The 27,151-nt window shown below is 44.3% G+C and overlaps 1 protein-coding gene across 2 annotated transcripts in view; it reads left to right on the top strand.

Annotated features, from left to right (window-relative positions):
- SLC2A11 (solute carrier family 2 member 11) overlaps positions 1–27,151 on the top strand; it is a 539,079-nt gene that overhangs the window by 393,648 nt on the left and 118,280 nt on the right. For both annotated transcript variants that reach the window (XM_069619918.1, XM_069619919.1), the window contains exon 5: positions 20,867–20,996. In XM_069619918.1, the coding sequence (XP_069476019.1) occupies positions 20,867–20,996 (130 nt within the window). The remainder of the gene's footprint in view (positions 1–20,866; positions 20,997–27,151) is intronic.

Below are 27,151 nucleotides of genomic sequence, written 5' to 3'. Positions count from 1 at the left end.
GCACATAGGTGCATAGTCGCTTTTAGCCTGCCGTAAGGTATTCTGTCAGCACTACTTTTGCCTTGTCCAGCACATAGGTGCACAGTTGCTTTTAGCCTTCTCTAATGTGCCTAGTCAGTACTACTTTTGCCTTGTCCAGTACATAGGTGCACAGTCGCTTTTAGCCTGCTCTAATGTGTTTAGTCAGTACTACTTTTGCATTGTCCAGCACATAGGTGCACAGTTTTTTTAGCCTGCTTTAATGTGTTTAGTCAGTACTACTTTTGCATTGTCCAGCACATAGGTGAACAGTCGCTTTTAGCCTGCCGTAAGGTATTCAGTCAGCACTACTTTTGCCTTGTCCAGCACATAGGTGCACAGTCGCTTTTAGCCTGCTCTAATGTGCTTAGTCAGTACTACTTTTGCCTTGTCCAGTACATAGGTGCACAGTCGCTTTTAGCCTGCTGTAATGTGTTTAGTCAGTACTACTTTTGTCTTGTCCAGTACATAGGTGCACAGTCGCTTTTAGCCTGCTTTAATGTGTTTAGTTGTACTACTTTTGCATTGTCCAGCACATAGGTGCACAGTCGTTTTAGCCTGCTTTAATGTGTTTAGTCAGTAATACTTTTGCATTGTCCAGCACATAGGTGCACAGTCGCTTTTAGCCTGCCCTAAGGTATTCAGTCAGTACTACTTTTGCCTTGTCCAGCACATAGGTGCACAGCTGCCTTAGATTGCTCAGATTGTCATTATCAAGCCCGGCCTTTGCCTCTACTCTCCAGAATATAACTGTCCTAGCTTCTGTCACCACCCAGTTTGGCACTTCTAGACCCTATTTACGTAACAGCAGCCTCCTGTGCTGATCACTCGCCCTTACCCATTCTATAGGTGTGACACTCCAGTTAAACAACGGCTAGCCGGCTCCTAGCCAGCCCTCTTCACTTAACCAAACCATGCCAGGTTGGTTACTACTCATGATGTTTCCATTTTGTATTGTACCGTATGATACACCCTGCACAGGCTCCCACTTTATCCTCCTAGATAATGGCCTTGCTAGAGTAGCATGCCCCCGCCATCACCCCACTCCTTGCCCCACACCTTTCCTGCCTCTAACCAATCCGTTTCCCCAAGATCGCCACCTGATTAATGGTTCTATAGACCTCACAGGGATCCAAAAGCCACAAAGATCCAGCTCTCCCTATTCAACTACTACTAATAATCCACCTAAAACAACTATCCCGGTCCTCAGCTCACTTAGACGCTCCAGACTTAGATCTCGGACTGTCGCCACGTTATGCTCTCCGATCAGGAACCGCGCTAAACTCAAGCAAACAAAACAAATCCCACTACCAGGTCTCTTAAGAACCCAAAGACTAAGATCCCGATTCTCAAACCTTCCCAGCACAAGTGCCTCCTCTTCCTCTGCCATCATAGGAAACGCATCTCCACCAGTGACCCACACTAAATGCCCCAAAAAGATCACCCACTACCACAAGAACCATCCCCTCCTGTACACTTCAAAGCAGCTCTCATTAATGCACGGTCCATACCTGCTCACGCCACAGAAATACATGACTATATCACTGAACAACAACTTGACCTACTTATAGTGACGGAAAACTGCCTCCACCAAGCTTCAGGACCCTCACTCTCTATTGCCATTCCTCCAGACTACTCCATCTTTAGGACAGACAGAATAAAAACAGTAGGTGGGGGAGTAGCTATTATTGCCAAAACCCATCTCAAAATAAGAACCTGCTCCATCGAGAACGCAGACGGTTACGAAGTCATGCTAGCCAAGTTAGCTACAAATCATAAGACCACTATAAACATAATAACTATTTATAGAGCACCTAATGCTAAATCTCAGCCAGACGTAGATATACCTCTACTGCTAACACCACTTATTAAACCAAACACAAAATGTCTAGTCCTAGGTGACTTGAACCTAGGATTCAATGATACTCAAGACCACAAAGCTGAAGCACTACACAGTGCATTAAAAGACATGACATTCACACAACTAGTGAACGCCCCTACCCACACAAAAGGGAGAACATTAGACTGGATACTACCACTCCATACCTCAGTATCCATAGACTCCATAAACCCATTACCCTGGTCAGACCACCATAGTATACATTTTTCTATCCTGTGCAACGAACCAGACCTACCTACCTAAAGCTATTGTAGAGGAATCTTATGTAACAAGAAACACCCGGAAACTTACAGCAGAAAATCTCAACCCTCTATTAGCCACCTCTCTCAATAATATAAAGATCAACACTGAAAACCCCTGTGCCCTAGCTGAAATTTATCATAATTGTCTTACCAGTACAATCGATACTCTAGCTCCTTGTGTTAACAAAACCAAACGTAAGGACAAAAAATCCTCTTTCTGGTTTAACGAGGAACTAGTCGCTCTTAGACGGATTAAAAGATCACTCGAACACCAGCTAAATAAAACACATACCTCAGAAGCTCTGGAAGATTTCAACTCTGTTAACAAAATCTATAAATCAGCCATCATTACCTGTAACACAAATGCCTTGAACACTAGAATCAGTAATGCATCATCTGACAGCAAAGAACTGTTCACCATACTCAAGGAGTTGGAGAACCCGATCCCCATAATTAACCCAGTCCAACCAAGTAAAGAATGGTGTACCACCATCCAAGATGCACTGGCATCCAAAATCAAACTATTACAAAACAAAATCATCTCCAAATAAAATCTCCTCTCCGATAAGCCATCTACGTCTAACGCGCCGCCCCGCTCTTCAACTTCTCACTAGTCTCACATGATGTAATACTTAATACCATAACTAAACTTAAATCTTCAAATTGCAAAGGAGATCATTTTCCAGCTCATCTAATTCAATTATGTGCCCCTACGCTCACACCTATAATCACCAATTTCGTGAATGCCTCTTTCTACACCAATCAGGTCCCAGTTAGCATCAAAGCGGCGTGGGCCACACCTTTACTAAAAAAAAAACACATTAGACCCATTAGTGCCCACGAATTACTGACCTATAACGACTGTCCCCTTCCTTCTTAAAATCATCGATAAAATAGCTTATAACCAAATACAAACCCATCTCGAACAAAACAATCTACTAGGAGCCAGACAATCTGGATTTAGGCCAACCACAGCACGGAAACAGCCCTCTTGGATCTGAAAATCCAATTGGATTATATCAGAGACTGAGGCAAACTAGCCACTTTTCTGCTTTTGGACTTATCAGCAGCATTCGATCTGGTAGACCATGACAAACTCTGCGACACCCTAAAAAAAGATTTTAACTTCTCTACTAACGCTACTCAGTGGATCAAATCTTTTTTAACGGACCGCACATCCAGAGTTGCTATCGGTAACCATGCACTGGACCCTATAGCAGTACCCATAGGAGTCCCACAGGGATCCTGCCTCTCGCCCACCCTCTATAATACTTACACTAAACTCCTCTTCTCGGCTCTTGACCATATGGGTGTCATCTACACCAACTTTGCAGATGACAACCAGATCCTCATCCCCATCACAGGTGACTACACCCAGGACACTGACACTATCAACAAAGTGTATTCTATAATTCAGAACTGGATGGCCCTAAATAGTCACTGCCTTAACAATGAGAAAACGGAGGTCCTCAACATGGGCTCCCAAAAAGAATAAGTACCCTCCACTCCAACTACTCTCACATTAATATTGACGGTACACAAATCCCAGTACTCAAACAAGTTAAAACTCTTTGTGTATATATAGATGCCAACCTCACTATGCTCAAACAAATAGCAGCTCTTTCTTCCTCCACAGCTTACACAGCAAACCTTATCTCACTCAGCCGCCAATTTTCCACCCCCTCAAACTGCATCACCCTGGCCAGAGCGCTGATCTTAACGAAACTGGATTATTGTAATATCCTCTTCCTAGGAACCTCCAAAACCAATTTAAATAAAATCCAACTATTACAAAACAAAGCCCTCAGAGAAGCCCTAGGTATAAAGAAATCAGAACATATATCTAGCATCAGAAGAGAAAACCACTGGTTGCCAATTGAACCAAGAATCATCTTTAAAACACTCAGCACCGTTTATAAATGTATCACCAATAAACCGCATAGCTACCTCAATAACACCATCAAGAAAAAAAGCTCCTGTAGGACACTGAGATCTAATAAACTGGCTCTCCTGGAAGTTCCTCATTACAAATACAGTAGAGCAGGAGGAAGTAGCTTTAAAGTCCTAGCCCCATCGCACTGGAGTGTACTTCCCTTTACCATCAAAAATGAGGACTCCCTACCAAGATTCAAAAAAGCACTGAAAACTTGGTTATTTAACAAATACTAACTTAACAGAAGACGTTGGTTACAACCTTCCCTGAATTTAAATAGCTAACATAGCCCCACGTCCTTCATGTTCCCCAGGGGCCGCCTTTAGATCAGAAATTACTGTTGAAACAAAATGTGACCTGCTACTTTGATCAATTGGTAGTTAGTATAAGAAATGTGATTACATGATTTTCGCTTTTTTAGTTAAATATGTTCTGTGTGATGGTAACTGCAACACTGTATAAAAATGCTACAATTTATTGAATCTTTCGCCGTGATACCCACGGGTCTGGGCGAGCAACAAATGTAATAAATAAATAAATAAATAAATAAATAAATAAATAAACTTCATTTTTCTACTACCCCTGCAAACTCTTATCTGCTCTAATCTCATCGGCTGCACATCCCTAACACCATCAGACATTTGCCTCCCAGACAGCACCACATGCTTCTGTGACCACACTTCTCCCCCCTGCAGGATCACCCCCCCCCCTCATGGCTGAAATTATTTTGGGCTCTGAAAACCTTTCACCTACACACTTCCCTTTAAATCTGGTATCAGCACCACATCTCCAACTTGGAAACACTTCACCACCATATGGCTTTGTTCATACTCAACCTTATATAGTTTTTGTTCATCACCATCCCGTGTTTCACATCCACGGCCTTAGCTAAACCCAACTACAATGGGACACAAACTGGTCCCTGGTTTCCTACCTTAGAGAGATTAAGTGGTGACACCCATGTCACGGATTGCCGGTTGGTATGATAACTCCACAACATATGCCTCACCATCTCTCGCCAAGGCCTTCCCGCTTTCATAGACAACTGTATTCCCCTCTTGATCATCCTGTTCACCCTTTCTACCAGGCCATTAGCTTGGGGGATGATATAATGCTGTCCTAAAATGTCTGATGGCATACTTTTTGAGAAACTCCTGCATCTTGCGTGAGGTAAATTGAACTCCGATGTGTTGAGGAAAGCCCTCTCTGAAAAACACACTCTCCAAAAATTACATAATTTCTCCCATTGTGGCCTCCTTTACTGCTCTCCACTCTATCCACTTGGAATGGTAATCAACCATGACAAAATTGATCTTTGTACACCAACCTTATCTTTTAATTGGTCCCATAACACCTACAGCCACTTTGCTCCATGACTGACTGGGAACCTGGACTAAGCTCAGCAGAACACTCCTGAACTCCTTGCCTTTATCCCCCATCAAGCACTTCTGGCATACGTTAGTTTGTTTGTTTGTTTGTTTGTTTTATTATTTATATAGTGCACCAGACCCAGGAGTATTTGGGCGCGAAGGCAACAAGAGGATTGTTCAAATTAGGTTTCAGGTTACAGATTTAATATAGTGGTACAGCTACGGTTACAATGCTGTAGGCATGTAATGTCAAGCAATCACAGAGTATATACAATAAATTTACAGTAAGACAGGAGTAACATAAATAAAGCAGAACGGAAATACAGAATATACATGAGAACCTAGATGTCAGTAGGGTGAGGTTAGGCATCATGTTCTTTTAGTCGTTGGATCAGATTTGATCTGAATTGTCGGTAGGGGAGATCTTCCCTTAGGTTAGGGGGAAGGGAGTTCCAATATTGTGCTGCTTTGACAGCGAAGCTACTCCCACCAGATTTAGTACGTTTGAATCTGGGTACTAGTAAAAGGTTGGAGTTGGCTTTTCTTAAGGGGCGAGAGGCAGTTTGTCTGGTGAATCTATCTATGAGGTATTGCGGGGCTGCTTGGTTAAGGCATTTGTGTGTAAGGGAAGCTGTTTTAAGGAGAATTTTGTCTTTTGTGGAGAGCCAGTTAGTAGATCTCCTGAGGTCTGAGATGTGGGCGGTTTTTGGGAAGTTTAGGGCGGCTCTCAGGGCCTTATTTTGAAGTGTCTGTATTTTGGCAATGATGTGTTTGTTGCTTCCTACGTAGAGGGCGTTGCAGTAATCAAGGCTCGACAGGATTAGTGCTCTTGATAGTGTGACACAGTTATTAGGAAAGAGGAAGGGCTTGGCTGCTCTAATTAACTTGCAAGTGTTGGAGGTGGCTGAAGCCATGGCACTCACTTCTTTACCAAAGGTAAGCGTGGAGTCTACATAGAAGCCAAGGGTTTTGACTACTTTGGCCGCCATAACAATGTTGCTGTCAATTATAAAGGAGTCATAGTTGGGGCCTAGTTTTTTGATGTTGGAGGTGGTGCCTAGGATGAGGAGTTCCGTTCTGTCATCATTCTGGCACAGACCGTGAGAGGCCGCCCATGCCTAGATGATGAGGTAGATTCTACCGTCAACAGGATGAGGATCTGTGCATCATCTGCATAGTTAGTGTAGGTAATACCTAGAATATCTAGATCATCGAAAAGGGGCTTTGTGAAAATATTGTAAAGGGCAGGGGATACACATGATCCTTGGGATACGCCGCATGAAATAGGTGCGGGGTCTGCAGCTGCTAGGGGAGAGAAGACTCGCATTGTCCTGTTGTCTAAGAAGGACTGGATCCATGCGACTGCTTCATGGGAAAAGCAGGCTGCAGGAGTCGGGAGCTTGGATAGGGGATTCTACCTCCTTTAGGATGGAAAACAATTCTTTGGTGTTGGATTTGGCTTGGGTGATGCGGGTGTTGTAGGATTTTTGTTTTGCAAGGATGATTTCTTTTTTGTAGAGGGTGACTAGTTTCTTCAGGTTATTTTTGTTGGTGTCTGAGGGGTCTGATCTCCAGGTTTTTTCGCTGAGTCTTTTCTTTTGTCTGATGTCTTTCAGTAGGGGTGTGAACCAGGTATTTAGGTGTTGGTGGGGTTACTCTTCCTAATTTTCAGAGGTGCGATAGTGTCCAGAGAGGCAAGCATCACTTCATTGTACTTTTCTACCATAAAGGCTGGGTCGGACTGATCTGAGATGGAGTTTAAAGTGGGAAGAATGAGGGGGATGAGATTCTCAGGGGTGATGTTTTTTTTATTTCTGGTAGGTGCGGTGGGAGCTAGGATACTAATGTTCATGGGTGTGGTGACTTCTAGGGTGAAGGATACCATGTAGTGGTCGGACCATAACTGAGGCATTATAGAGGTAATAGTGATTGGGCAGTTATGTTCGGCAATCCAATCGAGGGTCCTGCCTTTGATGTGGGTAGGATCTGTAATCTTTTGGCTGAATCCTGATTCCTCAAGAGTGCTGTTGATTTGTAAGGCATTAGGGTCACGTGAGTCATTGAATCCAAGGTTGAAGTCACCTAGGATGAGACATTGGGTAGAGTTTTTTAAATTGTTGGATAGTAAGTTCATGAGGTCTTCATCAAAGGAACCTAAGGGGCCTGGAGGTCGGTATATGAGGTGGATGGTGATAGTTTGATTTTTGGCAATAGTAAGTTTAGCTGTGAGGGATTCACAGGAGTTGGTATTTTGGGGTGAAGAGAGTCTAAGGGCTAGGCTATTTTTGACAATTATAGCAAGGCCGCCACCTCTAGACGTAGTGCGATCCATGCGTATAAGGCTATATTATCTGGGTTGGCTAGCATAATGGCTGGTCCTGCTGTGGGATGAAGCCAGGATTCTGTGATGGCCAGGAGGTCTTAGTTCTCATTTTGGATTATGTCCGCTATTTCATTTGCATGGGCTACCATAGAGCGGGCGTTTATTAAGGCACCTTTTATTCCAGGTAGGGTGGTTGGGGCAGGCTGGGCTTTGTGTTGGCATTTTGGGGGAGAGATGGATTCTCTACAGATACGACTGTTGAGTTGTAGTCAGTGTTGCCCTATGTTGTATGTTTGTGGTAGAGTGTTAGTGGTGTGCAATGTGTTCCTATTGTGATTAGGAGCGGATTGGGCCTTAGATAGAGGGTCATAGATTCTTGGGGGTCTGGCGCGTAGTTTAAGGTTTCGCTGTTGGAGGCTACAGGGTTTAGTGTTCATGTTGGCTTGCTCCTGGAGTACCCTACCGTGAGGTAATTGATTCTGTTGCTGGGATAAATTCATGTTGTGAAGGGTGGTCAAATAGAGGATAGTTATGAGTAGAACTGTGTAGAATAGTGGTAGATACATAGTAAGCTAGTGTGGGTGGCTTAGAGTGCTGGCAACCTAAATGCAGCTTTGATGGTACAGGCGATGATAGGTAAGCACTGTCTGATAGCTATTGGGCATTTACAAGCAGCCTAATGCAATTTTGCTGATGTGTGCAAGAGTGCGCATTGGCTTATAGTTGGTGGGCATATACAAGTGCCCTAGTTACAGTTTTACTAAAACGCAAAAATAGGTAGACTGGTAGCTATTGGACAATTACAGGCAACCTAGATGCAATATTGCTAAAACAGGCATGATTAGGTGGGCTGGTGGCTAGTGGACAGATGTGGCTGCCTAAATGCAATTTAGCTGAAACTGGCATGGATGGATAAGCTAGTAGCTGGTTAAGAGTTACAGGCAGCCTAGATACAATTCTACTAAAGCAGGCAATCTAGATGCAGTTTTGGTAGAACAGGCCACCTAGATGCAATTATACTAAAACAGGCAATCTAGATGCAATTTTACTGAAGACAATTCTACTAAAGCAGGCTATCTAGATGCAGTTTTGCTAGAACAGGCCACCTAGATGCAATTATACTAAAACAGGCAATCTAGGTGCAATTTTGCTGAAACAAGCACCTAGATGCAATTTTACTGAAGACAATTCTACTAGAGCAGGCCATCTAGATGCAGTTTTGCTAGAACAGGCCACCTAGGTGCAATTATACTAAAACAGGCAATCTAGATGCAACTTTGCTGAAACAAGCACCTAGATGCAATTTTACTGAAGACAATTCTACTAAAGCAGTCTATCTAGATGCAGTTTTGCTAGAACAGGCTATCTAGATACAGTTTTACTGACACAGGCAACCTAAGTACAAGTTTTTACTGGAGCAGGCAAGAGTAAAAGGGCTAGTTATTAGTGGATGAGTAGATGGTCAGTCTAAATATGGAGTCTCAGAACATACAAGAATAGCTGAGCGTTGGCTGGTAGCTAATGGGCATTTGTGGTCAACTTAAATAAACATATGCTGAGGCAGGCAGGTATAAATGTTATAAATATGCAGGCATCCAAGTGCAGATTCGCTAGCACAGGAAGGGGTCCGCAAAGGAGATACACATGTTAGCGAGGTGCTATTAACGGTGGAGTTATCTACAGTAGACTTTCAGACGGGCCGGATCACCGTAATTAGTCGGGGTGGACGGGTGCAACAGTAGCGGCCGTGACTGCATGGGGAAGTGCTTGTTTTAGCGTGCTATATGCAATACAAAGGTCAGTGGGGTTGCGTACACATTAAACAGCGGTCATACAGCCCTAGAAGTATTTTGGCTGTGTGAAAGCGAGGCAGACTATGTGCTATGGATCTGGCTAACAAACATATGCGGACACATTTGGAATTAGGCAGGATGGTATTACAATTGTGAGGTGCGGATCACATTTATGCATGTGAATAGTATTGAAGGAAAGGGTACAGACGATGCAGATAGGCGGCACCTGGAACAGGACCCGCTAGAGTTAGTTATGCACGTTGAAAGCATAGGTTGGTAAAAATCAAGCTGGTCGGTGTAAGTCTTCCCGCATGCTAAGAGTCCAGGGGCTCTGCAGGAGTGGGCATCAAGGGGTGAATGTTTGGGCAGGGGGACGTGGCACTGGTCACTGGAAGGCACTGTACAGGCTCAGTGCAGGAGCCTTTTGCGGGGCCTTCTGCGCTGGACGGCTGCACCTGTCGGTTGCCAGTGATTGGAGAAAAAAGGCACCAGAGGCAGGCAGGCCAATCAGCTGTGGATACAGGATCCCTCAGGAAGTCGCATCCTGGTGAGAATGGGCGGCGGCCATCTTGGAAGAGATATTTTAAAAAAAATACCTTGTGGATCATGCCGTTTGCTTACACAATGCTGGTTATTTCAGAGGGGCAAAACACGGCGGGTGCAGCTTTCATTTGAAGATTGCTGCTAGTAATATGTTGCGAATCCAATAGCGATCATTCAAATGCTTGGGAGGTGTGCATAGCCCGCGGGCTTACCTCTGCTGAATATTGTTGTGCCTTCATAGGGAGCGCGTCGCTCCTGCAAACGCTTGTCGCTCCTGCTCCATACGAGATCGGCCAGAGTGAGGTGAAGCAGGCTCAGGACAGGAGCCTTTTGCAGGATCTTCTGCAGTCTTGCAGTCCATCATAACATTCATGTTTGGCCACCAACATTGCACACACAGCCTCTTGTAGGTGAGCCTGTGCCCCAAGTGGCCCACATGAGCTAAATCCATGATACATTTTCTCAACCCATTAGGTGGAATCACATTCTCACCTCTCCTTACTCTCCCACCTATAATACACAACTCATGCTTCACTGCGAACCACACATCCATGTCTCTTCCTAATGTCTTCCTATTTGACCAGCCACTAGTTGTCCGTCCTTCAAATATTGCAAAACTCTGTCCTCATTCTCAGCCTGCATCCACACCTATTGCAGGTATATCCATGCTGGCTACAACAAACTCCCAAGCCATCTCCAATATTTCCACATTCCCCATGAGGTGACAACACCGGCAACCTGGACAGGCAGCCAGCAGGCAAATATGACATACTAAAATTGTATGCATGCAGCCCCACCACCCACCTGGAAATGTGCATTGATGCATTTACAACACTTTTAGATGAGAACTTTTGCACTAATGGCTTAGAACCAAACCTGACAGTAAATTCTTCTCCTGACAAAAAAAAACTAAAAATACCCAATGGCCCAAAACACAGCCAAAGTTTCTCTCTCAATTACAGAGTATTTGCTCTGAGCTTCTTTGAGAGGTCTCAAAGCAAATGCAACCCGTGTTCAGTTCCGCATGAACTTGTGTAAAAGTAGCAACTAATCCTAAACCACTTGCATCAACTCTCACTATAGTCTTCTTCCCCTACTGAAAGCGTCCAAGAGTTGGGGCACTCACTATATCTTTCTTGGAGTCCTGGAAAACCTTGCTGCACGCCTCGTCCCACCTGAATTGTACACTCTTCTTTAATAATACTCGCAGTGGCGTAGACTTGTTGGCAAAATCGCACACATGGTTATGATAATATTCTGCCAGACCCAGGAAAGAGCACACTTGCTATTTATCTTTCAGTGTGGGTGCCAATGCAATCGCAGCTACGACCTCATCTCTTGGTCTGACCTCTGCCGCTGACAAATTGTGGTCCAGATAATCTACCTCTTCCACTGCCAATTTGCACTTTTCCCTCTGCACTGTTAATCCTCTGCACTTGAGGTGACCCAATACAGCCTTCAAACAACTATAATGATGATTCATGTTTTCACCATAAATTAATATGTCATCTTGGAACACCATCACATATCCCAGTTGTACCAACCTATGCTACTATCCTTTGCAATATGCCCTCTGAGGCCATGCACGTCACTGTCATTGATTTGAAAAATATATTTTTCTCCATCGCATTGCACCCTGATGTCACCCTGTTTACCTATCACAGGCAAATATTAAAACACACTAGACTTCCGAGTCCCCCAATATTTTTAACACAGTGTTACACATGGATTTTGGCAATATACACATCCACAGCAGGGTCATCCAGTATGTAGATGTGTTTGTTTGTTTATTTTATTTATATCGCGCACCTGACCCGGAGGTAATTGGGCGCTAGAGGATAGTAATGGTTACATGGCATAGTATAGGCAGTTGAATACATGAATACAGTTTGAGCATTAAAGGAAAATTACAATAGTACATATATACATATTAAACATTATACATATTATACAGAGGTTATAGCAGTAATATAGGATGTATGACACATACTAGTTTGTGCAGACAATCTAGCGGTTAGTGGTAACAAGAGCTATAATTTATGTTTTGTTGAGAATCCATGTGATAACATGGTTTCTGAATTTGTTGAAGGTTTGAATAGACTGAATATTCTGAGGGAGAGTATTCCAAAGCTGGGTGGCTAATACCGGGAAGCTAGAGCCTGCGGCTCTTTTTAGATTATATCTGGGCACCGCCAGACATGGTATGTTGGATGATCTAGTGATTCTGTTGGATACCTTCCATGTGAACTTATCTGTGAGATAGGGGGGAGGCTTGGTAGTTAAGCGCCCTGTGAATGAGGCAGATGGTTTTTAGGTCAATTTTGTCATGTAAAAGAGAGCCACCTATGGTGCTTTCTAGTTTCTGATATGTGCTCTCTTTTGGGAATATTCAACGCTGCTCTAAGCGCGTTATTTTGCATGTTCTGGAGTTTAAGATGGTTTTGTTTGCTCCTAGGTAAAGGCTGTTGCAATAATTCAATTTAGATTGTATGAGCGCTCTCGCCAGAGTAAGGCAGCTGGTGGGGGATAGTAAAGGTCTACAGGCTCTGATCAACTTGCCTGGGTAGGCTGTTGGCCGATGAGGTCATGTTAATCTGTTTAATTAGGTTAGACTGGGCATCGAGGTAGAAACCTAAAGTTTTTACATGTTTGGCAATGGGTATACTGTTCTCATCGATGACGATATTTGTGTATTTGAGAAGGTTATTAGATGAACCGACTAGGAGTAATTCTGTCTTATCAGCATTCAGGCAGAGGCCATGTGTGGCCATCCTTGCCTGAATGATGATGTAGACTTCGTTAATTCGCGCAACGTCAATGTCGTAGGTTCCTGAAAGGGGTAGGAGTATCTAGGTGTCATCCACATAATTTGTGTAGTTGACACCCAGACGGTCCAGTTTGTCAAATAGTAGCTTTGTAAAAATGTTGTACAAAGTGGGCGAGACGCAGGATCCTTGAGGGACTCTGCAGGTGATGGGGATGGGGGTCAGCAGCTGCTGAAGGTGAAAACAGGCGCCTAGTTCTGTTAGCGAGGAATGATTGGATCCAGACAACTGCAGAACTGGAGAAATGGGCCGCTGAGGATAGGTGGTTACAGAGTATGGAGTGATCCACCAGATCAAAAGCCGCAGAGAGGTTGAGTAGAAGTAGGATGGCCATCTCTCCTTTGTATTTTAATTAATCGATCTGGCTTTTGAGGTCGACACGTGCGGTTTCTGCACCATGCTGGGGTCTGAAGCCAGACTGACGGGTACCGAGTAATTTGTGAGCTTCAAGATAACCTTGTATTTGCAAGTAGGCTATTCTGTCCAGAATTTTCAGAAGAAAGGGGACTGCGTAATTGGTCTATAGTTAGTGGGTATAGCCGGGTCAAGGGTCTGTTTTTTTAAAAGTGGTAGAACCCAAGACTGTTTGAGGTAACTAGGGACGGAGTTGTTAGAGAAGGAGGAGTTTACAAGTTTGGTAATGAATGGGGCAAGGTCTCTAGCTGCGTCTTTTATAATCTGGGCTGGGCAGCTATCGCCCTTACAGTTAGATGGTTTAAGAGATGCAATGATTTTTTGGACTTCACAGATGGTGCCTTTTTTTAATGTGAAGCCTGAGTTAATGTGAGGGGTAGGTGCTGGTGTGGTGACTGTTAGTCTGGATCTTTTGTCAGCTATTTTGTTCTGCAATCCTTTAATTTTATTGGAAAGGGCATTTTGAATGCTGGTGCACCAGGCTTTGTCCTTGGAGCATGTATCTGGCAGTGGGTTGGGGTTCTCTAGTTCTCTTAGAATGTTGAATAATTCTTTAGTACTGGAGCTGGCTTGGGCTATTCTGTTATTATAGGTTTCTTTTTTAGCCTGGATTACTTTAGACCTCTTAGTGTGTAGCACAACAGAAGACATATGTCAAGCAGATTCTAAAAACCTAAGTCTAAGTCCTCTATTTGTAGCCTCCTGTTCTGGGCTGATCATTCTTTTATGTCCTTTAATTTCCCTCTCCCATTCCTTGAGATCAATTGGAAAAACGCCCCAATAAAGGTCATCAGCACGAATTACAACAATATTGTTAGCTATGACCTGAAAAGCTGTTTGGATAAGATTGTGAATAACACCCTAGAGCATGATACCCACGGATATTGGCAGCTGGATAGGAATAGTCTTCTGAATCATTATTTGACATGGGATACAAACCTCCATTATTATCTCACCATCATTATCAGCATCCTCGAACAACTGGCCATACGACACCGTACTCAGTGGTGGAGCCAGGTCGATACATAAAACTGTGCGCCACTCATCTCCCTCCTTGTCAGTCCCCATCAATACTACCTTGTAATCTACAATCAGCACCCCCTCCAAATCTAGCGTAAAGATGGTACACAGAGCATGCTATTGGGGCATTGCGGGCCTCAACAAAAATTCAGAGGGCACTCTGCATAGCTTGTTCCTAATTCCTGGCACCCAACTCAGCAGCACCGTTGCTCCATACATAAATATATCCGGGGAAAAGATACTCCTCCATTGGCACCATCACTGTACAATGCTCGTGTTATTTACAGTACGCTAGCATAACAAATTGCTGGTGTGGAGCACATCACCCCTTCTTCCGAGAATGATATTGTCATATTCAACTTGCCTAACAGATACCTGCATAACAATGTCACCAGAGTTGCAGTAGAAAACAATAATGGAGCTTACACCTCTTGGTTACCTACATTGATGGGTAGGTCTTCTGTAAATGGAACCAAATGTATTGCCCCAGAGAACCCTTGCATGTCCATTATCTATCCTGATAAGGGAAAGCATCCTTGTTTTATGCATGATTTTGTTGCATCTGTTGCAGCCATAACAACAAGTGATTTGTTCCCTATCTCTATACCTACCAGGGGTTCCTCTTCCCGGTTGACAGTAACTGATAGGACTGGGCATGCCATAGCTCTCCGTGGGCTGTCCTAGTCTAGGTATTTGTTTAACCCTGGGAAAACGAAAGGGTTACCACCCATCACACCTGACCCAGAATACGGTGTCACTGTGCCGTTCAGCAATGCATTTTTGTTCCACGCTTGTGGTACTGACTGTGGTGTTTCAGGCTGTTGTGATTGTTGCTGCAAATACACTGGCATGCTGTTGGGTGCTGGGAATTGCATCTGGTGCTTGATATTGAGACTAGGGCTGTTGGCCTGCTGCAGTCAACTGGGATATACTTGGGGATCTTGCTCTGCCACTTGCCTTCTCCTACACTCTCGCACAAAATGGTCCATTCACCGACATGACCAACATGATCCTTGCCCACCAAATCATGGCCCTGCTCTGCCAAATCCTCGTCTACCTCCATGTAATCCTCCTTTCCCTTGAGCATGGCCTCCCGGATAGCCGCGCTTTTACCTACCCTGATACCCTATTTTATTCGGATAGCTTTCATACCCTCCTGTGCACTCTGGCACCATCTTCTGTTCCACCGGTGCTATCCACGGGTCCACCTGCCCGATAGGTGGCCCTTAATCACTGCCCCTCAATGCTCAACTTTGCTTCAGCCATCTGCGCATTGTCCACCAATTCCTTCACTCTCTCCTGCCTTCATCTACAATGGTGTACTATAATAGCCTGCATCTTTGCCCATCTTTTAGACTCAATCTCCACTACCATGCCCAAATATTTCTGCACATCATTTGGGAGCCCTTTCTTCAACATGTAATAAAATATTGCTACGGTTCCCCTATCTCAGCCCTCCACATCTCTTGAATCTGTAATATATATTGTACTGGGTCTTTGTCCTCTTTCATGGTCTGTGCCATTTTTGAATGTATATATCTGTTGTATCGGGATACGCTGCTACTAGGACAGGCCGTACCTTAGCTCAGCAATCATTAAAATGTACCCCATCATGGTTCTCATCACCCATTTGTATCCCTGGATACTCAGCCCTCTTCCAAATGTCCTCCGCTTGGTCACTTAATGCTGCAAATAAACATTTTATGTCCACTATTACTAGTGTAATACCAGCCGTCTTTTTCTCAAGCGCGTATATCCATTTACCTGCATCCGCTGCGAGGGAGGGCAATTTCTTAATTAAATTATTTCTATCCATGCGTAGCCAGGACACATACTGTGCCCTGCCGGGACCCTTATGTAACAATGGGAGCTGTGCTTAGCTGGTGCTTCCCCCCCTTGCTTCCCCCTCACCACTGCCATGTGACCTGGTTGCAGCCTCAGCTGAGGACCCCACAAATGTTCGCCCCTCAGTGTCACTCTCGGCGGTCTTTCAACTCCCTGATCATCTGCAGAAGCCCCACTCCTCCTCATCCACTGCTCCTACATCAACGTCCAACCTTATTGACTCATTCTAGGTTGCCTGGCCATGGAAATTCCTCTCCATACCTGTAATTGTTATATCCCCATCCTCTTTTTCAACATGCACATCCCTGATCACTGTGCTATCGATACTAAATAGATTATCACTTGCTATCCGTTCATCAGTGCATAATTGCGCTGTTCGAACTTCCTCCCTTTCTAGCTTTGGTCGCAAAGCTCTGCCTCTGACATTCGCAACGCTGATTCCAGGTTTCTTCATACCTTTTTTATGTTTCCATAGTTAAGGAAGTAGGCATGGTATCTCCTGTGGGGGTCTGCAGAGCATTTTCATAAGTGGCAGGGGCCCTCTGTGACATCGCTATGGGGAGCACATACTCAGAGTTGGTCTAGCCTGCAGCTGTTTGCATAGGATAACACCCCTGTGGGGGTGACGGGGCTGACACTGGGTGCCTGTATAACAATGTCTCTCCTTTTAGGGCCGCCCTCTGTGACATCTTCCCAATCCTCAACCATCCTCCAAAGGTCCAATTACCTTTTCTGTTCTTCAGCTTCCTCCCCTTATATTTTGCTGACAAATATGTATACATGTGGCCAAAAACATTCTTATTATTAGTTCCTTCTTCTGGCCATGGCTTATACATCCCTCCTCTCATGTCTGTGACCCACTCCCTGTGATATTTCATAATCTTCTTTTGGTATAGCGCAAGTGCCATATATTCAAGTGGGGTGAGGGAACTCATAATTACGTCAAAGCTGCACGAATAGTAATCTTCTGTCTCCTTAACAATGATCAAGGGTGCCAATCTAAAAAAATGCAACTCAAACAACTCCAATCCACACCAAAATAATTCCATCATTATTAGAATACTCGAACAACTGGCCATCTCACACTGTACTCAATGATTGAGCCGGCTTGATACATAAAACGGCACGCCACTCATCTCCCTCCTCGTCAGTCACTATCAGTACTACCTTGTAATCTGCAATCAGCACCCCTTCCAAATCTAGCATAATCATGGAACCCAGAGCATGATCTTGGGGCACAGCGGGCCCAAACAAAATTCGGGGGGCACTTACCATGGATTGTTCCTAATGCTTGGCACCCGACTCAGCAATACCGTTGCTCCATACATAAACAAATCTCGGTGCAAAGGTACTCCTCCAGTGGTGCCATCACTGTACAATGCGCGTGTTATTACTGGAACCCTAGCATAACAAATTCCTGGTGTGGAGGACATCACCCCTACTTCCAAGAATGATATTGTAATATTCAACTTGTTTAGCAGATCCCTGCCTAACAGGTTCACCGGAGTTTCAGTAGAAAACAATAATGGGCTAACACCTCCTGTTTACCTTGATGGGTAAGTCTTCTGTAAATGGAACCAAATATATTGCCCCAGATAACTCTTGCATGTCCATTACCCTACCTGATAAGGGAAAGCGCCCTTCTTTTATGCATGATTTTGTTGCACCTGTGGCAACCATAAAAACAAATGATTTGTTGCCCATCTCTACACCTACCAGGGGTTTCTCTTCCGGGTTGGCAGTAACTGATAGGACTGGGCACGGCAAAGCTCTCTGTGGGCTGTCCTAGTCTGGGTATGTACTAGACCCTGGGAAAACAAAGGGGTTACCGCCCACTCCACTTTCCCCGGTGTCACTGTGCCGTTCAACAATGCATCTTTGTTCAACACTTGTGGTACTGACTGTGGTGGTGCAGGCTGTTGTGACTGTTGCTGCACATAAACTTGAGTGCTGTTGGGTGCTGGTAATTGCGTCTGTGGTGGTACTGGTGCTTGATATTTATACTTTGGCTGTTGGGCCTGCTGCGCCATACGGGGCACTTGGAGGCATCATCCCATAATGCTGTGGACACGGGACTTGCGCTACCGGTCCACTGGGATATACTCAGGGATCTTGTGCTGTCACTTGCCTACTCCTACACTCTTGCGCAAAATGGCCCGTTCGCCCACATGACCAATATGGTCCTGGCCCACCAAATCTCGGCCCTGGTCCTCCAAATCATCCTCTAACTCCACTGAATCCTCCTCTGCCTTGAGCATAGCATCTAGGATAGTCCCCCTGCTACCTACTCTGATACCCTCTGTTATCCAGATAGCTTTCATACCCTCCTGTCCACTCCGGCACCATCCTCTGTTCTACAGGTGCCGTCCACGGGTACACTTGCCCCACAGGCGGCCCTTAATCACCACGCTGTCAATACTCAACTTTGCTAGTTTTTCTGAACCAACTTTGCTTCAGCCTTCTGCGCATTGTCCACCAATACCTTCTCTCTCTCCTGCCTTCACCTACAATGGTGCACTATAATTGCCTAGGTCTCTGCCCATCTTTTATACTCAATCCCCACTACCATGTTGAAATCTTTCTGCACATCCTTTGGGAGCACTTTTTTCAACATGTGATAAAATATTGCTAGTCTTATCCCATGGTTCTCCTGTCTCAGCCCTCCACATCTCCTGAATCTGTAATGTATATTGTGCTAGGTCTTCATCTTCTTTCATGGCCCGTGCCATTATGAAATGTATATCAGGTGTGTTGGTATACACTGCTCCTACGGCAGCCCATTCCTTAGCTTGGCAATCATTAAAATGTGAAATGTGCCCCATTATGGTTGTTATCACCCATTTGTATCCCTAAATACCCAGCTCTTTTCCAAATGGCCTTAGCTGGGTCTCCTAATAATGCGGCAAACCTTTCATGTACCAACAGTCTGTTTCTGAAGTCCGCATATCCATTTTCTGCATCCACTGCGAGTGAGGGCAATGCCTTAATAAAATTATTTCTATCCATTTGTGGCCAGGGCACGTACTGGATCTATGTGATCATTATGCTGCCCGTAATTCTGCTGACGAAAATGTCGACTCCAATTACTGAGCGGGGCAGTGATCAGATAGATCATTTTTGCCTTCATGCCCCGGCCTGCAATCCTCCAACCTGCACTCCCCCCACATACCTTTAATACAGTGCACTTCTGTGTGCGCTGCTGACTGCCTTGTATCCCTGCATCATCCGTTCCTCTCACTTCTTCCCTATCCGCTGCTTACTGTAATGGTAATTGGGGGACACCCCTGCAACTCCTGACTCCCCTTACTGTGACCAAGGAGAGCGTAGGACACCCCCGCAATCCCTGCTCCGCTTAGGCACAGTAATGGGAGTCGGAATACTGTGTAGGGTAAAAGTCGCAGTAACTGCGTGGTCGCAGTTATTTTGGCAACTTTTCTTTCGTATATTTTCCACATACTTTGCCCTGCCGGGACCCTTATGCAACAATGGGAACTGGGCTCCCACCTGCTTTGCTGGTGCTTTCTTCACCTTCACCACTGCCATGCTTCAAAATCACAGTGACCTTGCTGTTACCACAGCACCTTTCTGACTCCATTTTCAACCTACCTCCACTCTACAAGCACACCATACTTCTGTCCCTCCTGTTACCTACAACAACTTAACACAGGGCCTATAATAGGTTCTGTGTCATTTCATCGGCGGTTGGAATTTCGATGTTTTGTTTTAACGAGTATTTATTACTGAAAAGACTAATCGAAATTGATTTTCTTTTTTGTTGTTGTGGGGGTTCCCACCCAAACCCACCATCCCCTATTGTTTTTTCTAACTATTCCTGACCCCCCCTTTATATACACTTCCCCAACCCTCCCCTATGTATTGCGATGAGTTTTTTCAGTATAAAATACTCCTAAAAAACCCAATGAAATTCCAACCGTCGAGAAAAGGATGTTATACCCTTATAATACTACCCTACTTATAACCTCTGCAACCGCAACAGTAGTACATTTGTTGCTCTTTCTGTGTTGATATATGTGAGTATCTAATATGTGTCAAACCTAACTAAAAACAATATGTGCTCCTCCTTCTGTACGAACCTCAGTCTGTTACCGCAATAGTCTGTGCTAATAGGTTTTTCTGAACCTGTACCTTTTTGCCTTGCTGGAATGCTGTCTGTGCATCCCAGTAGCTCCCCAGACTCTGATCCAGTACATCACCGGCCTCAGACACACTTCATGTCAAATTGAGCACCTGTCACATTCCATATGAGTCTTTCCATTGGGGGCACTCATAGGTAACAAAAGAAGATTTTTTTAGAAACCTATTTTCCACAGTAGATATTTGCATCACCCCAAATATCAGCACCATAATTGGCTGAGGCTTTTGCCTGCAACTGATAGATCTTGAACACAGGACGTACAGCCCCCACTGTGTCTAAATAGTTCATTTCTTTCAAGAGTCACTTAGTGTTTTGAGCCCACACATCAGCAGGACAAAGGACTATAAATGAAGACTTGCTGATTTTAATTCACGTGAAGAGGTTCTGCTGGATAGCTGTCCTCTTCTATGTAATGAAATAACATTTTGAGAATTAAATCTTTTTTATCTTTACTAACAGGTATTAGGTTTCTCTTCTTGTTCAGGTATCAGCATGAATATCCAGCCCATGTACCTGGGTGAAAGTGCGCCAAAGAAGTTCCGGGGAGCGGTGGCCCTGACCTCTGCCACCTTCACAGCACTGGGGCTTGTGCTTGGACAAGTGGTCGGACTCAGGTTAGAATCGTGAAAGAGCCCATATGTATAAAGTGGACAGGGATTCTATAATGAAATATATGTCATGTTTCTCTTTTTTTTTACAGCACCTCCTTATCTTTTTTGCATTGTTTTCCTTTTGACAATAGTCATGTGAGTCAGCGTTCCCTGTTCCATGAAGGGTTTGGTGTAGCGCTCGATCACCTAGCTCTGAAATTGCTTGACTCGGCCACTGTAGGCTTGCAGCATATGTCGGGTCCTTAAGGGTATTGAAATTAACATGAAATATATTTACTTCCCTGTTGCTCCTAAAGAAAACAGGCCAAGGTAAACACTAGAATTGAGCAATGTTTACCCTTGACATGAAAATAGTCCAGAATGGACCTGCCTTATGATCGCTGACTTCAGAAGAGGGTTCATTTTTTTCTAAAGCTGAATCTTGATGTAAGTTTCTTGTTGTCAGTCAGTTTCAGTGGTCTACCATACAGCTTGTAACCTGAATTTCTTGTGAATTAAATTCATTTTTTAAATCCAAATTGTAGTCTGTAATAGTAATAAGTAGTGTAAGGAAGGCATGGTATCAAAGTAAGACAGACACACGTGAGCACGGTTCAAGGCTGTTTATTAAACTGTAAAATTGGTGAGATAAACACCTAATCTAAATCGAAGATGGGAGCAAGCTACGACCAACAAATAATAATAATACAGTCCCAGTAGAGTCTAGTCAAATAAAAAGTGACAATACTAAAAGGAAAATATTGCCAATCCTTACCGCTATGCTACAAAATAGTGTGGGGTAATGTTTCACAGAAAAAGAAAGTATTCATCAAACAATAAGTCAGGTTGTTATGGCCGGAATCTCCCTTGCCCACATTTTTAGCACGGGACAAGGCAGGACTTTTGCGCACAGCACTCCTTGGATTCTCCGGCACAAGCTTACAGTTCCTTTTCTCTATATCAAGACCTACTGTTCCCAAGTCTTTTCTCATGCAAAGTTTCTTGCTTCACAGAGGCCTGATACGCCAAAACAACAAAACAAACAGTTCCTCCTGATAAACTTCATGTCAGGTGATTATTCTTCACCTTAGGATCCCCCTCAGCCGGGCTCCGATCCTTCTTGTCAGCATTAGCTTCTCAAAGCACTTGCCAATTTAAACAGAGGCTTCTGAAGGGCGATCACGTCTCGCTGGGTAACTCTGTTATTCTATGACAAATGCGTGCTTCACAATATTACAGTTCACACAGCGTTCCCCTCAGCTGGGCGCAAACGCCAGTTTCCCAATTCCCTCAGTCGGGTCCACACTTTCCACAGTTCACAATTTCTACAATATGTCAAGGACTTTCGATTGTGCAAAGGGTTTAGCTTGACCCTTGTATGACCACCTTGACACCTCACGCCGGGTTCTCTATGGCCTCTTGGTACTTGTAGTTTCATTATCTTTTGTTCAGGAGAGGGGTATGAGCCAGAGACCTTTGAATGAGCGCCCACGTAGCGCCGGACCACTCTACCTCTGGTACCAAGTTTGTTCACAATAGATCTCTGTATCTTGATTTTCTTAATGTTGCCACTGCAACCTTGAGCCTAACATAGCCCAGCCCACTATCAGGTTCTTCCAGCTCACTGGCTGTGTTGAACTCTGTGTTTCTTTTGCCGCTGGAGTCAAGGACGGTACCACGATGGCAACCCTGTCTCCCCGCCCTGGCTATTAGTGAGGGAGGGTTCCATGTACCGCTGACATCTGTCACACCATTCTCCAGCTGCGATTCCCGGTCTTATGTTTATTTGATCAGCGTCTTCGCGGGTCTGGGTTAAAAAGGGCAAGAGCAACCCCCTCCTTGACGTCCTTTCAGGTCTCGCTGCCCTTCTCCTCCGTTTGAACTGCTATCCTGGAAAAGCTGCTTCCTTGTACGTTCGGCCTTGTTCAAAGTGTGCTCCTGTGCTCCGCCTTTTATCCCAGTGGGGAAGGAAAAGGGCAGTCAGGTATGTTTAGTTGTCGGCAATTCCCTGATTCTGGCTGACCCTTGTGATGGGGCATGTCAGGTAAACGGCTCTCGTATTAGTCTGTTGTCGATCACAGTATGTGAAAGTGGGCAGGATGGGGAAAAGGTGTCATAAAGAAGGGGATACCGCATGTCACTCTTCGGTGTCCCACTTCCACTCCCCGAAGACCCCACATCCAGGTAATCCTCCCACACTGGTCCACCCCCAGTGATGGCCGTGTCATGGGCTCCTGGATGACAAGTCCCCAGGGACTAGCGGGTGAGACACCTTCAGGTTTCTCACATACCCTTCCTCCATGCAATGTAGCCGCATCTGTTTCACACGAGAACAAAGAAAGGAAATCTACCTTCCCCTGATCCTTAGCTTTTCAGTGTTCCACAGTGAAACAGTAGAGTTGCAGGTCTAGAAACCATTGCATGACACAAGGGTTGGAGTATTTGCGTTGGCTAACCCAAACTAGTGGAGAATGGTCCGTGACGACAGTAAACTTAATTCCTACGAGTTAGTATCTGAGGTGTATAATGGCCAATTTTTTTCACGTGGCAAAAGCTTGCGACTTGTAAACAAGATGGGATGTTCTAATCTGTTGCAAACTTGGTACAGGCATGCTCCTAACACTGTAAGGGAGGTGTCTGTTTGCAGTATAAACTCTTTAGAGAAATCCACTACCTTTAGGATCGGGTTCTGGCACAGGGTTTGTTTTAAGGTTTATAACATATATCACCATCGGCTGTCCAATTGAAGTTTCTGGGGTTCAGCATTCTTGATCTTATCAGTTAGCCTAGCTGATTTGTCTGAAAAGATAGGGATACACCTACGGTAATTTCCTACTAGCCCTAGAAAAGCTCTAATATCTCTCTTAGTTTGGGTGTTGGTGTATCTAGGACGGCTTTCTCTTTCTCATGTTGTGGCTGTACGTTCCCATTCCCTACAAAGAAGCCGAGGTATTTCACGGCTCATTGAGCCAGTCTGCATTTAGATGGATTAGCAGTTAGGCCAGACTCTCTGAGAACTTTCATAATAGTATAAATATGGAAGAGATGGTGCTCCTAGGTTTTACTATAAATGACGATATCATCAATATAAGCTCCACAGAAATCGGAATAGGGTTGTAAGATTTTATCTATGAGGCGTTGGAAAGTGACTGGCGCGCCTTGTAAGCCGAAAGCAAGGACTTTGAATTGAAACTGTCCTAGGGGCGTTGAAAAAGCTGTTTTCTCTTTATCTGGCCCATATACCGGGACTTGCCAGTACCCTTTCATTAACTCTAAGGTAGATAGAAACATGGCTGCTCCGAGTTTATCTATTAGGTCATCGATGCGTGGCATGGTATAGACATCAAAGTCAGAAATTGCATTCACCTGACGGAATTCTATGCAAAACCTCCAGGAATGGTCAGGTTTAGTGGCCAACATGATAGGGGAGGACCATGCGCTCGAAGAAGTCTCGATAATATTGACTTTCAACATTTTATTTACCTCCTCAGTCACTATCTGTTTTTGGGATTCCGGGAGTATGTACAGTTTTAAATTAACCAATTTTCCCTTAGGTGTTCTAATATAGTGGTAGGTGCCTTTTACTCTTCCTGTTTCTTCTGAAAATACATCGGGAAATTATGTAATTACATCTTTTAGATATTCCTGTTGTTGAATAGACAGCTCAAGAGGAATTAATTCAAAGCTGTCTTTCTTCGGGAACCAAACAGGATAGTACTTTGGCATGGGTGGCTGACGGATTCTCTTTCCATTCCTTTAAGAGATTTATGTGAAATAAATGCACCTTCTGTTACTTGTCTAGTTGGGCTACTTCATAAGTACAGGCTCCTGTTTCTTCTAATATTTCGTAGTGCCTGTGCCACTTAGAGACAGGCTTGTTTTCTGAGGTGGGTAAGAGGACTAGAACTTCTCATAATAAGCAGCTCAAACTTTTCCCCTGTGGTTCTGCTGTTATTGACACTAGACCTGGTGCAAGTGCACTCACTGTTTGTGCCTGTGTATTTTTTATTAACCTGCCAACCCTGTCTCCGGCTTTCCAATTTGTTTGTTACCAAATGTTTGTGCGTGTCATAGCTAATCACATCCATTTCAGGCTCACTCACTCCTTTGTCAGATTGTCTAGGAACTGGAAGGACTATAAAAGGTCTTGTTACCTTTGTGGGTGTCATGCATACATCATTAGATGGGTGCACTGGAATTGAAACACTTTGTGCACCAATAAAAATGCAGTTCGAATCGTCAGTGACAGTAGAACAATGATAAATATAATACATAGGTACATGTCCCCTCTGTAGGTCAGTCAACAGCATTTAGTTCTGGAACAGTATGATCGCCTCTCCTCTTGAGGGACGACAACGTTACTGTTTAAGTTGCCCATCTCTATCATTTAAGGACAAAAACTAACAGTTTAATACATTCTATGCAACAATATCTCTGAATTCTGCTTTTTCTGCTTGTCGGTTGCAGGTACTGGACAATGGTCCTCCTCTGTCTGGACAATGGATTGTCTATTGTCTCTGGATACAGTTCTCTTTTCTGTATTCTAAAAATGTCAATTAAGGCAATAAGTTCAGCAAGTCCTTTTTTTACTGTACGTGTTCAAAATACACAAGCTCCCAATCTATTCCTCTTATCTGTTTCACTCCGGAAGACATGTCGCGTCCTTGATAGTATAAACAAGAGTGAAGTCTCTGGTAACACTTTCTCGATCTGTCCCTCGGCGGAAAGTCTTACAGTCTCCTCCGGAAATTCTGATGATGATTAGAAAGTTCGACTTGCATCACAATACCATGCAGGAGCATGCTCATCTGTGTAGATTTTGCTGGGTCTCTGATGAAAGTGAGGACGTCAACACCGGTAGGCCTCCCCACAAGTTCTGGAAAGTCCTCAATTAGGCGAAAGAAGACATTGCTCACCAATCTGCTATCTTCTGGTGACAGGGATATCGGTCTTGTCCATGCTGCACTGTGGGCAGATTCTATGATTTCGGTGAGCTTCAAGAGCAACCTGAATTATGCCCAGCCGTGAACTGTTGGCAGATTATACAGTTCATCATAAAAAATGCAACATGCTCCGTCAAGTTCGGTGTGCACCTGTCTTCAGCGATCGTTGCTGCTAGATTCTCTTTTATCACATGTGCTGGATAATGCAACTCTTCCATTGCTATCTTCAATAGGGCTATAGGCATCACCGCTTTACCAGTGCTGTGTTGTCGCCACAAGCTTTCAGAGGGTTTAAAGAACACCCTTGCTGCTTTCACAGATTATTTTCTTCCTGCGGTGCCTCCCGTTGGAGTTCCATTAATTGGGTTTTCTCCATGCTGTTATAACTGTCAGGTTCACTTTGTGCAACAATCATTCTCTCATGCAAATCAGTTATTTCTACATCCATTATTACTTCGTCTTTGGTTGACACACACTTGGTTTCTGTGTCTGCTGCTTGATTTCCTCGTGAGATAAAGTCTGTTCCTTTCGTGTGGGCGGCGCATTTCATGACCACTATGCCCACTAGGAGCTGTAGTGCCTTAATAAGCCTTTCCAATAGGGCTGCGTGCTGCACTGGCGTGCCATCCGCTCGGAGGTAGCCCCTCCTTTTCCTGCACGCTAAACCTGCGTGCTCTGTTGATGCCACATAGGCGGAGTCACTATACACTGTCACTTCCTGGTCTGCGTGATTCTCGAGTGCGAGTATCAATGCCAATAATTCTGCAGCTTGTGCTGAATAATGAGATGGTAATCGTGTACTAATGAGTACTTGAAATTCTCCATTTGCTGCATGCTTCATCACAGCGGTGCCTGTATATCATTGCCCATCATTTTTGATCGATGCTCGAAGAACCGTCAACAAAGACAATTTCTCCTTCTTCCAATGCGTTCTCTTTCACTCTGGGAATCTCATCATAGAATTCCTCATAATTTGCACAGTCATGGATTGGCTCTCCTTCAGTGACTGGCTCTGCTATGAACAAAGCTGGGTTCACTATTTTGCATCGAAATATCTTAATCAATGGATTTGATATGATCACTTCATAAGCAGAAACTCTCTGAGATGTCATTGTGCCCTTTGGTTTCTCTAGAATGGCAAATAGTGTGTGCTTGACGAACAATGTCATGGAGCATCCCATCACAATGGTTGTTGCCTTTTCTATGGCGAACGCTACAGCAGCTAAACTTTGTTCG

The sequence above is a fragment of the Ambystoma mexicanum genome, chromosome 10, assembly GCF_040938575.1.
Source record: "Ambystoma mexicanum isolate Mex_15411 chromosome 10, UKY_AmexF1_1, whole genome shotgun sequence".
Classification (NCBI taxonomy): Eukaryota; Metazoa; Chordata; class Amphibia; order Caudata; family Ambystomatidae; genus Ambystoma; species Ambystoma mexicanum.
Note: the sequence above shows the minus strand (reverse complement) of the source record. Positions and strands in the feature narration are given on the sequence as shown.